General features: G+C 36.4%; 1 protein-coding gene across 4 annotated transcripts in view; it reads left to right on the forward strand.

Moving 5' to 3' along the window:
• The window catches only part of LOC150101033 (putative E3 ubiquitin-protein ligase RNF144A-A), a 100,012-nt gene that overhangs the window by 29,711 nt on the left and 52,272 nt on the right, over positions 1-18,029 (forward strand). For all 4 annotated transcript variants that reach the window (XM_090401310.1, XM_090401307.1, XM_090401308.1 and 1 more), the window contains exon 3: positions 15,525-15,626. In XM_090401310.1, the coding sequence (XP_090257436.1) occupies positions 15,525-15,626 (102 nt within the window). The remainder of the gene's footprint in view (positions 1-15,524; positions 15,627-18,029) is intronic.

Genomic DNA, 18,029 nt, shown 5'->3' on the forward strand with positions numbered 1-18,029 from the left:
GATTGTATGGTCTTCCGAAAGTTCAAATTTACTCTCCTCTTGTTTCAGATATCATGATCAGTTTAGATGTTATTTCTTTATTTACAAATGTGCCTCTTTCTGAAAGCATTGAATTACTGCAACAGGAATTTCCTTCTGACATTGTAAAATTATTTGATTTTGTAATACATTCTGGTTATTTTTCCTTTAAAAATAAGTTGTATCAACAAATTGAAGGAACAGCAATGGGCAATCCTCTTCCTCCTGCTATCTCCAATTTCTTTATGAAACATATTGAACAACGTATCTTTGACAACATTTCTCCCACACCTACTCATTGGTTCAGATATGTCGATGACATTTTTGCTATATAGAATGGCTCTTCTGATGAACTTCAACAGTTTCTCACTAAGTTAAATGCACTTCATCCAAGGATCCAGTTTACCCTAGAAGTAGATTCAAATAAGCAGTTAACCTTTTTGGATCTTTTAATTCTTCATCAACCAGATGGTAACCTACATTTCTCAGTCTATAGAAAGAAGATTCATGCAGGCCATTATATCCATGCTGAATCTCATCACCATCCCAGTCAAAAGGTAGGAACTATTAAAACACTGGTTCATCAGGCCCACTCCTTTTGTTCTTCAGATGATCTTTTACCGAAAAAACTGCAATATATTACTTCTTCCTTTCTATCTAATGGATATAAGAATTCCTTCATCAAAAGAGCTTTGAGTAATTTTAATATGTCTTCCTCTTCAAATACAGAAGAAATAACACGCATTCCTATCCCTTATGTACAAGGCATTAGTGAATGTATAAAGTTTTAAAACCACTGAATATTTTTGTTGTCTTTTGACCGTTTAGAAAAATCTCCACCTTTCTCACTTCTCCTAAGGACAAGCTTCCACATCTTAATTATCCAGGTGTCTACCAGATTCCATGCAATTGTGGATTATCTTATTTCGGACAAATAGGAAGATCTGCCTCTATTCGGCTAGAAGAACACCAATCTTATATTGAATACTTTAAACCTGAACAGTCTGGACTAGCAGAACATGCCATATTCACTAGACATAGAGTTCATTGAAAAAAGACAAGAGTCCTTCATAAAAGCCGGTTCCTCATGGAACGGCTTTATAAAGAAACATGTGAAACTTTACTTCATTTTCCTAACGTAAACAGATCCGATGGTTTACATCTATCCCCTTTATGGGAGATAGTACTTTATAAATCAGCTAATCTTTCCTAACTTTTTATTGTATATATATATATATATATATATATTTTTTTTTTTTTTTTATTGTTAGGAAATTTATTGACCTTTTTAGTTATCTTCCATCAGCTACTTAGGTGGTGCTTTTTGGAATTGTCAGTTCTTGTTTAATTTGAGCTTAAAATGTACTGAAGATGCCTGTGACACACAGGCGAAAATTATACTATTAAATAACTTTGTATATGAGTTTTCTGTTATTAATTTTGTATCTATATGTCTGCTCACGGTGTTCCTTTATTGAAACGTATAGTGAAACATACTGTATTAGAAAATACAATTCTGTGATTTCTAATTTAGAGTAAGTTTGTTAGACTGAGATATCCAAGTTTTTAATGCCATTTATTATTATTATTACATGACACCTCCAAGCAGTCCAAAGACTCATCGAGGGAGGGCACCTACTCTACAACTCTCTGGCTCCATCACTTAAATTCACCAACTATAGTGAACCACGTCATCTCAACCAATGCCATTTACTGTCCACCACCACCGGTATTTTCACAGGTAATTACAAACATCCATACCCCACAATGGGATTCGAACCCACAGCCTTTTGGTTGGAGAGGAGATATGCTAACCACTCAGCTAATATATATACATTCAGCTAGTATATACTTTCAGAATAAGAAGTTGTAAGATACAGTTGAGTTTTTGCTGACATTGGGCTTCAGAAAAGGGTTCAAATGGAAATGGGACCCAAAACAATAGTTAGTGAGACCTTAAAATATACTATATTATACTGAAATGTAACATGCAGATTCTCTTTCAGAGTTGCTTCTTTTAATTATAGTAGTGTGTACTGAAGTCAGTTTGTGCTGAAGATAAGATTAACATCTTCTAAGCCTTTTATCAGTTTAGTAATATAGCTATTATAATATCAAAATTTTGGTTCTGTATTAGTTATATTATGGTGGAAAGTGTTTGATGGTAGAGAAGTGGTCTCTAGCGATCAGTCTTTGGATTCCACAAATGTGTCATGTAATAATAATAACAGGGATAAAGTATTATCCTCCCCCCATTGGAGAATAGCATGAAAATCTTTTTTTAAAGGTATGGTCTGGATGTGGGAAGTAGCTAAATGTGTGGAATTTTCAGTTAAGAAGGAAATATATATGGATTTACAAGGCTGGTAAATATGACCAGCTTACCAGCTTAGAAGATTGTTTGGATCAGTGCCATGACATGTGAAACTGCAAAGGCTGAATGTTGATAGTACATGGGAAGTGGTAAAGGAGTGTTTGAGGGAAGTAATAACAGAATGCATACCTAAAGTCAGGAGAATAAATCAAGTGTGAGTTAAATGGATGAATCATTTAATACAAGGAGAAAGGTGACTAGCAGGCACATGAGTAGTACAGAGCACAGGCTAGAGGGGTACACCAGAGTGGTAAGAAAGATAAAGAATATGAAAGAAAATTAGCAGTGCAGGCCAGATAACCCCAGAGAGTTCTTTTTGTATGTTGCAAGTAAAAGGAAAAATGTTTATGGCAGAATGATTTTAATGAATGCTGGCAGTAGGGAGGTAACTGAATCAGACGCAACAGTAGAATTACTAAGTGAACACTTTGCAAGAGTATATCATCCAGGTGGAGACATTGCAGTAACAAGAGAGAAAGGCTTATATGGAAACTGAAATGAATGAAATGGAAGTGCAAAGCACATTACAGAACCTTGATGTGAATACAGTTATGGGATTAGATGGTATATCAGCTCGAGTTTTATGAGAAATTGCTAGGGAATTCGCAGAGCCTTTGACTGTTGTTTAATCTAAATCTCAGCTCTGGGTTAGTCTAGGGGGGGGGGATGATAAAAGAGGCTTCAAGACTGATGTAACAAATTACTGAACGATCAGCATATCAAGAGTTGTAGTCAAGATACTGAAGAAATTAGTCAAGAGCAGAATACAGGAATGGATAGTCTGAAATGGGATCCTCTATGGGGATCAGCATGATTTTGTAAAGGGTAGGTCATGCCTCAGTAACTTGCTCACATTTCATAATACAGTGGAGCTAAGTTGGATAAAGGTAATGAATTTGCAGTGTTACTGCTGGATTTTGCAAAAACTTTGGACAGGATACCACATGAAATTCTAACAGTAAATTGCAGCACATGGGGATGGATATAGAATTGATGAAGTGGAGAAAAGGGTGTTTGATGGAGAGATATCAAAGAGTAGTTTATTCAGGAGTTGAGTCCAGTAGAAGGCCTGTGACTACCAGCATGCCACAGGGCTCTGTTCTTGAGCTACTGCTATTTAATTTATTCACGACATAGGAAAGGATCTGAGAGGAACTATTCAGTTGTTTTCCAATGATGCAGGATTGGGTAGAGCAATAGTTAATACAGAGGCTGTTAAAATTTTGCAGGGTGATTTGGATAGATTGCAGTCTGGGCAAAGTAGAATGAATTCAGTTTAATGTAGCAAAGTGAGGTTATGCATTTTGAGGTGAAAATATTACTGCTGTGTACCACATTGATGGAACTGTACTCTAGAAAATTGATGGAGCCAGGAGTTTGTCAGTGTTAGTGAGTAGGGAGTTAAAGTTTAGAGAGCATATTGCAGAAGTGGCTAATACAGCATAATGAAGAATATCCTGATGAGCAGAGACAAGCAGATTATTATACCTCTTTATGGAGCCTTAGTAAGCCCATCTTGACTACTGCATGCAAATCTGGTCACCTGGGTTTCTTGGGAATGAGGAGGTGGAGAGGATCCAGAGGCGAGGGATCAAGATGTTATCAGGTCTGTGGAATGAACCTTATGAGGAAAGGTTGAAGATTTGTGGCTTACATATGTTTGAGACAGACAAATTATTGAAGGGTTTTCACAAGATTCATACAGAAGAAGTTTTTCAGAACAGGTCTGGCAGTGTGAGAACTAGGGACCATCCTTAGAAACTGAGCAAGGGTGTCTAGATTTTTCTTGGAGAGTGGAGAATGAGTAGAATGGGTTTGCTGGAGTCTGTTATGGGTGCCATGACTGTGAATGAGTTCAAAGCAAAATATGAGATAATTGCATGAATGTTGAATATTGCTTGGCATGATGTTTAGTGCCTCTCTTGATCAGTCTAACGACTCCATGAAGTAACCCATAATAATAATTATGGGAGGGATAACTATGACCTTTATTGAAGTCTCATCAGTGGAAGCCAGGCTCAGAATATCCTGGTTCACGGTGATGATGAGACCTCAGTAAAGGTCAAAACCAGTCTGGGTAGTAGCCCTTCCCAAAATACATAGCATTATGCTCATCCAAAAGGAAGTGTACTTTGCTTTATGAGATACTAAGGTAGTTGATGAGAAGTCATCAACCACTATATAAAAGTAGCCTAGTCATGAAGATATTTCACATACAAAGTTTCTTTTTTCTTACACTTTAATAAAGGATTAAACAAGAATATAATTTCTTGGAAATTTTGATTTAGATTGCAGACTTTTTTTTGGAATGGTACTGAATATAATCTTGCTTTCATGTATTGAGATAAGCTTCAGCTGAGTATAAAAGCACAGAAATGATACAAGACAAAATCAGAGGACTTGTTTTTTATTTGTATCATCATCATCAAATTCCTGCCATGTACCCTCAAGGTGTGTACAGGATATGACAGTATTACATGAAAAAATTACATCATTACTAACTTCCTATCTACAATTTTCCTCCAAATCAGTCTGTTACTTGTCAAGACTCCAACATTATCAGATCTTATATTTCTATCGTCTAAGGCACTTTGTACCATATCAATCCACCTATATCTTGGTCTTCCTCTGGGTCGTTTTCCTGCCAACATGGCAGAGAACACTTGTTTTGCTAATCTTTCCTCTAACATTCTATTTAAGTGACCATACCACCTGAGATTAGCTCTACTAATGCATTCCTGGATGCTGACAATGTCAAGTTCTTTCCTAATATCCTCGTTTTTAATATGATATTGCCATTGATGCCATCTGTTCACGCCTATAATCTTTCTCAGGACTCTCATATCTGCGGTCTCTAGTCTTTGGTCAAGTGTTTTACTTCTGACCCAGCTCTCAGATCCATAAGTTAAAACTGGTTTCAACACTGTCTTGTATACAGCTAATTTAGTGTTCTGACTAATTTCTCTCTTATTCCATATGAATTTATTCAATTGACTTCCCACCATACCAGCTTTGCTGATTCTGTTGTCTATTTCTATATTTAATTTACTATCTTCAGTAAAAATTGTGCCTAAGTAGCTGAAATGTTTTACTTGTTCCACAGGTTCTCCATTCACAACACAGCTGACATTTTCAATGATTCTGCCTATTTTCATTGTCTTTGTCTTTTTATTGCTGACCTTCATACCATATCTATTACAACAGCTATTCAATTTAGTCAGAGAATCTTGCAGACTTGTAGCGGATTTATTTAGAGGTATAACATCATCCACATAAAGCAAAGAGCTGACATTAACATCTCCAATTTTGATATCAGGTTTAATACCACTTTCCTTCATAATGTGATCCATATAGATAATGAATAACAGAGGGGATAATGTACATCCTTGTCTCCCACCAGATTTAACATTAAACCATCTTCCTGTACTTCCTTCAATTCTAACTGCTGACTTACAACTCAAATAAAGACTAAGTATTGCTTGATATAATGCCCCATTGACACCATATAACTGCAGCGTATTGAATAGCTTCTCTCTTGGCACCTTGTCATATGCCTTTTCCAAATCCACAAAACTTAAATACAGATCTTTGTTATATTCCCATGCTTTCTCGACTATTTGTCGTAAAGTGAAGATCTGATCCTGACAGTCTCTATTTGGCCTGAATCCAGCTTGTTCTTCACTAAGCTTTTCTTCCACAATTCTTCTCAACCGTTTCTCAAGTATACTTACATAAATCTTGCCAGGAACACTCAATCTAAGGCATTCAAGATTTTTCTAATGTCTTTTTAGTGAAAAGCCATGGCAGGCACAAGTATACTACTCCTGGTATGGTAGTAGGTGATCTGTCTTGTTAATTTTTGCAAAAGTTGGAGAGAAAATTAATGCCAGAAGGTGAGCTTTATCTTTAGATATAATTGCAACAGTTCTCTGACAAGAAAGAGTAGGAAGTACAGATAATAAGTTATGTTTGATGCCTTTGCAAGCAACTAGAATTTTGAAGAAGCAAGTTTTCTGCATTTGGCCTTTCAAAGTCAGATTTGGATTTGTCAGTTACTGAAAATGAAGCCAGAGTTCTTTGACTACCTCTGCATACCTGTTGGATAATGGGAAATCCAAGTTAATACAATGAACACTTGCTATAAGCAAGTTAATTTCATTAATTTGCTTAGAGCAAATGTTTATTGCATTAGAGTGAAAGCAGTAGTTTGACCCTGGAAAGGAAAAGTCCCAGCTATCATCCCATTAAGCTGTTGTGGTGCTCAAGAACATGAGATTGAGAACAGCCAAGTGCAAGGTGTATTGTGGAAGATAAAGCTTTTATAAGATTATGGTCTGAATTACTGAAAGAAAGCAGGTGACCTTTATAGTATATTTGGAAGGAGAACTGGTTAAGAAGAGTGATATCAAAGATGTTGGGAGAGTGGAGAACATTATCTGGTATTTTGGTTGGATAGATAGATGATTTAAATTAGGTGGTTGTTTACAATAAATATTTCTGCTTCTCTTCTAACTTGATCAGTGAAAAGGGAAGCTAGTGATAGAAAGTTGAAGATATCCAAGTGATTTTATAATTTGGAGAGCATGAGACTGTAGATGAATGTAACAATCAGGCAAAAAAAGTCAAAACAGAGGTCTTCAGTTTTGGCATTCTCTGGCATGGGATGTCAGATCAAACAAAGGCACAGTTGCCACCTTTGTGATAGAAGGAATCATACAATATGTTAATAGATGGATGTGTTAACATTATTATTACGTGTCACCTCCAAGGAGTCCAAAGTCTCATCAAGGGAGAGCACCTACTCTACAACTCTCTGTTTCCACCACTTAATTCACTAACTACAGCAAACTGTCACCACCATCATCACAAAACCATAACAAAAATCCATACACACACACACACACACACACACACACACACAAAAAAAAAACCTCCACATCAATATTCATGGCTTAAGCAGTAATGTAAACAGTTTGCATCACTATTTACTGACATCCAGATCTGACCTATTTCTAACAGAACATCAAATATGAACCTGTGTAAATTTGCATTCCTTCAATGTTATGGGAGGTCTCCTCCCAGTTATCTCTAACTCCTTTAAGAAATCCCATCATTTCTAATTTCCTTTAAATCTTACAGTTATCCAAGACAGGATTATTTTTGGAGAGTTTGAGGAAATATTGACCAATATGCACAATCCACACGTATAACTCCATTCCAGCTTCTCTTGCTCTATCTGGTTCTTCAATCAACTGCATAGCTGATGATCATCATCCAGTAAAAAAATAACACCACCACTTTTGCTTTCTGGAGATCTGAAGTTGCCTTCACATAATACATGGGACTGAACTTAATTGATCCTAATGTTAATTAATAAATTACTATCACAAGTCTAAGCAGTTGGGAGAAATATTCTTGGACATGCTTCCCATACAGAGATAACCCATTCTGCTTACCATATTGTGACTTTGTATCAGTCACATACATTACTCAGACTCCTCTCAGGCATGATTTTGCAGCATGATTACATACTAATTTGGAAGCCTTCTGATTATTATAATTAATTTTATTATGTGACACCTCCAGGGAGTCCAAAGACTCATTGAGGGAGGGTACCTACTTTACAACTCTCTGTCTCCACCGACTCAATCCACCAACGCCATCTAGTGCCTATCACAACCACTAGTATTTTCACAGACAATCACAAACATCTCCATGCCCACAGCAGGATTTGAACTGCAGCCTTTTGGCTGGAGAGTGGATACACTAACCACTCGGCCAACTAGGCCGGTATTATCTGTTGTAGAAACAATTCAAATACTGACTAAAAGGAAGGGAACTTAATTTCTAACAAGATATCCTCTAGACCTGGATAACAATTAAGTTAAGTGTGTTTACAGAATGACTGTCTCTTTAGCAAATAATGTGGTTATACTTGTTGAGGTTAGGGGATGTGTCTCATAGTTGATGTTGATTCTAAAAATAGCCTCACAGACCTATAATCTATAATAGCTTCTATGCAGCACAGTTGTCTTCCATTTAATTTTGTGTGAAGGAATATATGGAACATAATCTGGTCCTCCAAGATGACTGCAGATATAGTTTTTGTGTTCTTTAAGGTGTATGTTAATAGATTGATGTGTTAACATTATTATTATTAAGTGGCACTTCCAAGAAGTCCAGTCTCATCGAGGGAGAGCACCTACTGTCCGGCCACAGATCCGAGAGAGCCTACTCTGGCAACCTGCCAAGAAGAGTCAATTCATGCTGAAGGGGAAAAAGAAATAAAGGATGTACGAATTGGTCACCAACTTTCAAAACCACGTGCTTTATACGTAAAATTTTCTAACTGTTATACAAGCAAAATAGTTACCACTTTAAAATCTACAATGGTCATAAAAGGAAAGTTAATTTTCCAATGTGTAATAATAAAAAACAACTAATTTCACAAGACGGATTGATTACCCTATTATCGGAATGGATTCTCCTTCTTTGGACATGCGCAGAAGTGTCGAAGGGTCTCGCATCTGTGGGCGTACAGTACTCTTCAACTCTCTGTCTTCACCACCACCATCATCACCTACACCAATGCCATCTACTGCCCACCACCACTAGTATTTTTTGTCTATAAATTGCATGTATTCTTAAGGCAGATATGTTTGTATGTCTACCATTATATCTTAAGTAGACTAAGCTGCAGGCACAAGCATCTTTATACACTCCAGGATGTGCAAGAGGATGAAGCTGATACCCGGGAAAATGAACGAAGGTTGCTGGTTGGATGTGCGGTTTGAAACTGGCATAGAGTTTCTGTTTTGAGAGTGTTATGGAGAAGTTTAGCTGTCTTTTCTGAAGTATTATCTTGAATATAAGGGATGGGAATAATTTTGCTGTGATCTTGTGTTTTGGTTACAGGAGGGATGGATGGGGGGGCATGCAGTATTTGGTCTATTTTCTAGGGCTTGTAACCAGTACCTAAGTTCAGTAGCAATGGTTGTATCATTTGAACAAATAGCTCTAGGTCTTTGTTCAAATGTGTGTGTGTGTGTGTGTGTGTGTGTGTGTGTGTGTGTGTGTGTGTGTGTGTGTGTGTGTGTGTGTGTGTGTGTGTGTGTAGGAAATAGTTTCTTTTTTCTATATAAGTGCATTTTTGGATGTCGACTGTTAAAGTGTATTGCAAATGTATCTAATATGCCTGGATCATGAGACTAAATAGCACTTGCATCATTTGCATAGCATGACTATACTGTTGTATATCTACCATGCACGCAACACAGCTACATATGTAGCTGTGTTGAGTGCATGGTTTTATAGACGTTCCATACAGAAATTGGTTAGCAGGGGTGAAAGAGGAGAAACTCACTGCAGTGCCATCTAATTTGAATATTTTTCTTTCCTTTGAAACCCTGAAAAATAACATAAATAAATGGTGATTCTGAATAATCATAAATGTCAGAGGGGAAATTTGCTTAATAAGCCCAAAGATCTATGTTAAAAGTGACCATGATGTGGGAAAGTATGGTCTGCATTTATCTAAAATCTAACAACCACAGAACTGAGATATGACATGTTTTATGCTACAGCAACAAATAGTTTTGTTCATATTCTTGCATATATTTAATCCAACAGTTTTTTTGTCACTGTTTATATGTACTGGACTTTAAATTCATGAAAATCTGATTTGAAAGTCCAACAGCTTCCAAAACTTCTCTTGGCTTAGTGGTTAGCATATCTACTCTCCAGCTAAGAGGCTTCAGGTTTGAATCCCACCATGGACCTTGATGTTTGTGATTGTCTTATGTATGGAAAGGGCATCTGCGATCATGCCACTTCTAGCAGAAGGCATCACTCCCAAACCTGATGAGGTATAGGAGTGACTATACAGCGTCTACGGACGTAAAATGTGAATTTTTTTATTTATTATTTTTTTATTTATTTATTTATTTTTTTAATCTCATTAGCAAACATGGGCTCCATACAGGAAGTTAAATCAACCTACCAGTTTTAAAAATGTAATTATTACTGAAGAAATGCAAATTGGTCTATAGTTCAATACTTCAGTTTTGACAGTAGTAGTTCAGTAGTTCTACTTTGTCGTTCTTGGGGACTCAGTAAATCTCAGTGGGATTGTCATTTCTCTAGCATATCCTCTTAAATGGAAGTATGTATTCATTCCCAAATATGTACTTCCATTCCCTTAGCTCTCTGAGAATAAAACCTTTCCAGATTAAAATATCCTGATAAAGCAATCATTAAACAGTTCTGCTGTACCATCTGTATCACTGCCTTGATCATCATCATCTTGGAATTATCTTTCCACAATAATTTATCCTCTTACTGGTCACATAACAAAAAAAAATCTTTAGGAATGCCCTTGGGTTATGGTACAGGTCTTGTTTCATATTTCCATTTTCATATTATACTGGTCACTTTCCAGCTTGAACACTTTATATTTTTCATGCAAATGGTCTCCCCCTCTCTATTTATGGAAAAGATATAGAGAGTTACAGACAGTGTTGATGGAACATTGTTGTGCTGTTAGCAAATATTTCTTAACCAGCTTCCATATACTACTGATTTTCATTCCTTCAAGTTCTCTTATATCCAGACTGGCTTTTGAGTTATCAAAATTGCTTGTCCATCCCTGAAGTCACTACCATATGCTTGCTCTCACTAATAAGTGTAAGAAGAACATCTCACTGACACATCTTTTGACACTATGACCAGATCCAAAACTCTTGTGTACAGTGTTCCTCCACCATGTGCTACCTAAGGTAAGATAATTATCTTTTGAAGAAATCCCAAAATATTGTTATTATTACATTGTTTCCTCTTTATAATCCATATTATCATAATTGAAATGTTTGATAATGATCACCTTCTTTGCTCTTGTTACGCTTATCATTATTAGACCTCCACGGAGGCATAGACTCATCACTGGAAGGTCCTAGCTGTCACTCGCAAAGTTTATCAAGCTCTCCTGAATTCATTTACTGTTTCTGCACTCACCACTCTCTTGAGTAATGCATTCTTTCCTCCATGCAAGAAATCTATCCCATGCTTACACCTTCCTTGTCCCCCCCCCCCCCCCAACCACTATGATCTCTCTTCATTCATCAAAAGATTTCATCTACATTAATTTGATTAAAAAAAAAACCTCCTTACCTTATGCATGCCATGTCACTTATTCATCAGGTTCTGAAATGACATTCCCTCATTCTTCTCTCATACATAATATTCCATCTGATGCCATCTTTAACATGTAACCAAACCTGCACACAGTAATCCATATTGTATAGTAGAACAATAATCCCTTTTGCACATTATCGTCATCATAATCATAGTTGTAGTAGTGGGACTTAAATATTAGGTTCTTGTCCATAAATACCTCTAGATTCCTTATCTCTTTCAATATTCAGATATGTACTGTGAATTCCATGCTTGCCTTCCGCATTTCAAAACCTAAGACTTATAATCCATGTATTCATAACAAAAAGCAAATTATATATTTATCAAAGAAATTGGAAAATTTTTTGATTAATCACCTTTACATACATATTTTTAAATGTGTGTATGAAGGTGATTTTTTTTGTTCCCTTTCCTAATGATATATTTTGGTTGAATTGCTACCATTAGCATGTCATATTTGCACATGATTTGTGTTGTTCCATACAGATTATAGGATCAGGTACAGTTAGCTATGTATTTCATCATTTATTGTACTATTAACGAACGGAGATCTACATTACTGGTTATTTGCTTTATGCAGTTGGTCAATTTTTTTACCAGCATTTTTAGTGTCACTGTTCCCAAAAGTGCATGATGCCTCTATAATTCATTCAGTAATGAGTCTTTTGTTAGAAAGACCTGGGTTCAAATACCATCTAGGACATAAAGAACCTTTATAAGAGCTTTTTCATTTGAAAGTGAGTCAACTAGTTTCATATGAAGATGGCAAAGTTTTTCTTCCTCTAATATTGGGTTTTTCATAACCAGAGTAAAAATAATTTTGCTCATAACCAGAGTAGAAATATTTTACTCAGTTCATACTATTAAATTATAGATATTTCAGTTTGCGTGTTATAGATCATTTTCAGCATAGAAGAATAAAACAGTGCTTCATGGTATAAACACCAGAAGCTATATACTTGGTTTAATCCTTTATCCCAGTGTAAGCAAACAAAGTTTCTGCCTGAAGTATTTTCAGGACTGGTGCAACTCATATAAGGAAGCCAAGACTTCACATCACTTGCCTTAGTATCCCATTATGCAAAGCACATCTTCTTGTGGACATCTATAATGATATGCATTATGGGAAGGTCACTACCCAGACCAGTTTCGACCTTTATTGAGGTCTCTTCAGTGGGAGCCAGACCCAGAGGTGATACTAAGGTTGAACTAATGCAGAAGTCATATTTTCATATACAAGTTGCCAAAAAAGTGTCACACCTTATTATTAAATTACTCTGGATTAGAGAAAGTTGTTGGAAGTTTTTTCACTCGGTATACTATTATTATTATTATTACCACGGGCTACTCCAGGAGTCCTTAGACTCATCGAGGGAGGCCCTAAACATCATGTTCACACAGCTGTTCAACATTCTCACAGTATCTATCATACCTTGCCTTGAACTCGCTCACTGTCATAGCACCCACAACAGACTCTGGCAGCTTATTCCACTCATTTACCACTCTAAAAGTAAAGAACCCAGCTCTAACACCCCTGCTAACCACACTCTTGCCCAGCTTCCATGGGTGTCCCCTAGTTCTCCCACCACCAGTCCTGATCTCAAAAATATCATCTGAATTAATCCTATAGAATCCTTTTAGCAATTTGAATGTCTCAATCATATCTCCCCTTTTTCGCCTATCAACTAGTTTCTGCAACCCACAAATCTTCAACCTGTTCTCATATGGTGCATTCCATAGACCTGCTATCATCTTAGTCACTCGCCTCTGGATCCTCTCAACCTCCTCCCCATCAAGAAGGAACCGAGGTGACCAAATCTGGGCACAGTAGTCGAGATGAGGTCTTATCAGGGCTCGGTACAGAGGTACAATAACTTGTTTTTCTCTGCTCGTCAAGGTATTTTTCAACAACCAAGTGAGTTGATGAGCTGATTTAGCTACTTTCGCAATGTGCCCCCTAAACTTCATCTCCCTATCCACCAACACTCCCAAGTCCCTGGCCTCATCAATCTCTTGGAGTACAGTTCCACCAATGTGGTATACTGCTGCTAATCTTTTCACTCCGAAATGCATAACCTTACATTTTGTCACATTAAATTGACATCCATTCTCCTTAGTCCAGAACTCCAATCTATCTAAGTCATCTTGCAAGACTTTGACATCTTCTGCATTCACTATCGCTCTACCCAACTTTGCATCATCAGCGAACAAATGAACTGTCCCACTTAGACCATTCCCTATATCGTTAATGAACAGATTAAACAGCAGTGGTCCAAGAACAGAACCCTGTGGCACACCACTAGTCACAGGCCGTTTTTTGGACTCTACTCCTGAATAAACTACTCTTTGATATCTCTCTATCAACCACCCAGCTATCCATCTCACCAACCCTATATCCATTCCCATATGTTGTAGTTTACGGATTAGAATTCCATGTGGTATCCTGTCAAACGCCTTTGCCAGGTCCAGCAGTATCACTGTAAACCCATTTCCCTTATCCAGTTCAGCCGTCACCTTGTTATAAAACTTGAGCAAGTTACTGAGGCATGATCTACCCTTCACAAAGCCATGCTGTCCTCTGTACAGTATCTCATTTTCATCAATCCATCCCTGTATTTTTCCCTTGACTACTTTCTCCAAGACCTTGACAACGACTCCTGATATGCTGATCGGTCGGTAATTTGCAACCATAGTCTTGGATCCTCCTTTATGCAGTGGAACTATTTTCTCCTCTTTCCACGCACTATAAATTTAACTTTCCCCTCTTTCCACGCACTATAACTTTTACTATAAATTAAAGATACCAAGAATCCTTATTAGAATCTTTATCCTTTTGCAACTAGTTGATGAAAATATGACTTCTGCATTACTTCAACCTTACTATCACCTCTGGGTCTGGCTCCCACTGAAGAGACCTCAATAAAGGTCAAAACTAGTCTGAGTAGTGACCCTTCCCATAATGCATGGCATTATACACGTCTGCAAGGAGATGTGCTTTGCATTATGGGATAATAAGGCAAGTGATGTGAAGTCTTAGCTTCCTTATACGAGTTGCCCCAGTCCTGAAAATACTTCAGACACAAACTTTGTTTGCTTACACTTGGATAAAGGATTAAACCAAGTATATAATTTCTTGGTATCTTTAATTTATAGCATAACCAAGTGAAAAACTTCCAAAAACACCAGTAGTAAAAACAATTAATTGTTGAATTTACTAACCTTGCATAATCTTAGTTTTTTTTTTTTTCATCCTGCTTCTCAAAATGCAAGACACCATAGAATAATACATGCCACTCTGAAGTTAACAGACACAAACACCTGACATCAACATCCATACATAGTTCAGTTCCAAACTCAATAACCCAACTTCTCATCCTCTTCCTTTATTCCATTTACCTCTGGCCTTGGAACAGTTTTATACTGTTTTCCTAATGACTACAATCCCCAACTTTTCAAGAAACACATTAAGATTCTTTTCTTCCTCTAGTCACTTGCCTACACGACATGACACGTTATGTAATAGGTCTTGAGACTTTTTTGTGTGTGTGGAGGGAGGGAGTGATATATTAAAAGTGAATCACATATGTTAGCTTAAGTGAATATGTGAGTTATGTTACTGCCTCACAACCTGCTGACATTAACAGAATGAAGCATTGTCTTTGACTGGCATGAATGTGTCAAGAGAGAAAGTCCTACCTCACCATGTTTGTAGTTTATGTTTTTTGTTCTAATTTTGGGTTCGATATTTTTAAGCTGTATATTATTAGTTCCTGTTGAGTTTTTCGTTTGTTTCAAATATGAATTATTCATATTTTTTTAATGGGTGAGAACAGAGAATCATGTATATATGTTATGTTTCTGTGATCAGTGGCACTTTTAGTGTAAAAAGCGCATTATTTTTTTTCTAAAAAAATGGTGATAATAATTAATTTGTCTCTTTCAGTGTATGAGACAGTATGTGATCATTAATATTAGAGAAGGAAATGTTATGATAGCATGTCCTGATGCCCAGTGTGGAATACAAGGCAAAGTACAAGTGTCTGAGGCAAGATTCCTTTAACTTCTTTAAAAAATAAAAAAATAAATAAATAAATAATTCAGATAATTCAAACATAGATTTTATAAACTGATTGAAAACTATTTAGACAAAGTAGCAAGTATATGTTAATAATATAGTACATGATTTATATTTTTTCAAGTTTATCATTGATCATTTTTGGATGTTGTTAAGAATTATTTGTTCATCTTCAACAGTGATCCTATTTATCAGTTCATTGAGAACATAAAACCATTCTCTATTGTAATTTCTTTAATATAAGATTAACTTCTTTATATAATGCACTATGTTTATTTTAGTCACAGCATAAGTTTAGAAATTTCCATCCACTGTGTATTCTAATATTATTGCTTTAAAAAAAGTATATGGCTTCTCACAGCCAAGTAACATAGCTTCTTAGAAACCTACTTACTCCTTATGATCAAGCAGTTAATCCTGTCTGCATTGACTACTGGCTGGTTTTTCTATTTTGTGGAATGAAAAACTAATATACCTGGAAGGAAAAATCCTTCCACTTCTGTATGAGACTGGCTAACTCGCATTCATTTAAAGGCTTTAATAAAGGTTCTTTGTATCCTAGATGGGATTTGAACTTGGTTCTTTCCAGCTGAAGAGTATTGTCGATATGGACTGAACCATACTGCATATGAACTGTCTGCATTGACTACTGGCTGGTTTTTCTATTTTGTGGAATGAAAAACTAATATTGCTGGAAGGAAAAATCCTTCCACTTCTGTATGAGACTGGCTAACTCGCATTCATTTAAAGGATACAAAGAACCTTTAATAAAGGTAGATGGGATTTGAACTTGGTTCTTTCCAGCTGAAGAGTATTGTCGATATAGACTGAACCATACTTCTTCAAAAAAAGTATATTGATGACAAAATCATGAATTGTGTTTTATAACAAACTCTGGAAATACACTATTTATTGACATAACTTTTTTTGTATTTTTGTTGCATGAGGAAAGGAAAACATGTTTATGTGATATTACACTTTAACTGTGATCGTTATGATATTATTCATTTGACACTTCTGTGGACCTGTTATGGAAAGTTCCTCAATTCCCACAGCTCACCTCTTATTCACTGAAGAAGTGAATAACCATTTCCATTGGCAACCACCATGCTCATTCACTGCAATCTAGGAAAAAACCTATACCTATGCACCCATGACTACAGTTTTTTTACTTGACTTCTCCAGGTGATCCCTTAATCTCTCTCTCCACCAGTGATTTATATATATATATATAACTCCAGTCCACTGCATCTGTACTATAAAAGCTCCCTTATCAATCTGTATGTCTATTATGCTTTCTATCCTTTGCCTAGTTACCCAACGTTGAAGCCCACATTTATGCTCAAACTATTTATAATCAATGTTCCACAGTATTGATCTTGGTTCATCCAATTCTGAATTCTCCACTTTTTATCACCAATATTTTGTCTGATTCTGTTATTGTTTTACATCAAGCCCTTGTAATATTTTTAATACCTCTAGCCCATCTACCTCTGCTTTTATATCCATTACTTTAGACAACAGTGAGGTGAGAGTCATAGTTTAATGGTAGATACTTATCACTTTTTTAGGAATTGACTGTGTGTGGACATCGACTCTACAGCAAGGAAGTAAGCTGAGTATAATATAGTGTATAGATGATTAAGAAGTGTTAGTTTAGGAGAACATCTTTAGAACAGAACTGTTGGGATTCCATCTGGATCAGAAGTCACTTTGGTATTGTGGTTGTTAAAGATTATTTCTGGCAGAAGGCTCAAGAGGCATGCATGTACTGCCATGTTTCAGCTAAAGGAGATGATATGTCTTGGTCATCTATGCAGGAGTTAGATTCCACCTCTTTCTTACCCAAATGGTAGTATTGCCATTTGGGTGAGAAAGAGGTGGAAACACAGATGGATAAAGGTTGCACCCAACAGCTTTTGCAAGAGGACAGGTACAACTACCATTGACAAAGATAGTGAGTATTTTTATTTAGCCTTTTCATTGCAGCACTTAGCACTGTTAATAATGGATTTGAGTGCTGTATCCTGTAAATGAAGCTGGAGTTTTTGTCTCAAACCACTTTTTTGGACTGCCTGGCACTTTTTTTTTTTGTGAAACCATGGCTTGGATATATAGGGTGGGAATTTTGAACAGGGTGAAGAATAAAGGCCTTCATTTCAACATGGATTTCTGTAAGAAGATCACAACATATCTTGATTTGAAGAAAGGAAACAATAGTTTTTACCATGAAAAAAAGAGAAATAAAAGTCTTGGAGACTTTCCCACTTGATATGTTTTAGTATCAAAATATATGAGGTTATGAATGTTGTGGATGGCATTTCATTAGACATGAAACTTGGACGAGATCATGATCTGAATTAAATGAGGAGC

Source organism: Typopeltis vanoorti, chromosome 12, assembly GCF_054136105.1.
Source record: "Typopeltis vanoorti isolate ZY-2024b chromosome 12, IOZ_Tvanoo_1.0, whole genome shotgun sequence".
NCBI lineage: Eukaryota > Metazoa > Arthropoda > Arachnida > Uropygi > Thelyphonidae > Typopeltis > Typopeltis vanoorti.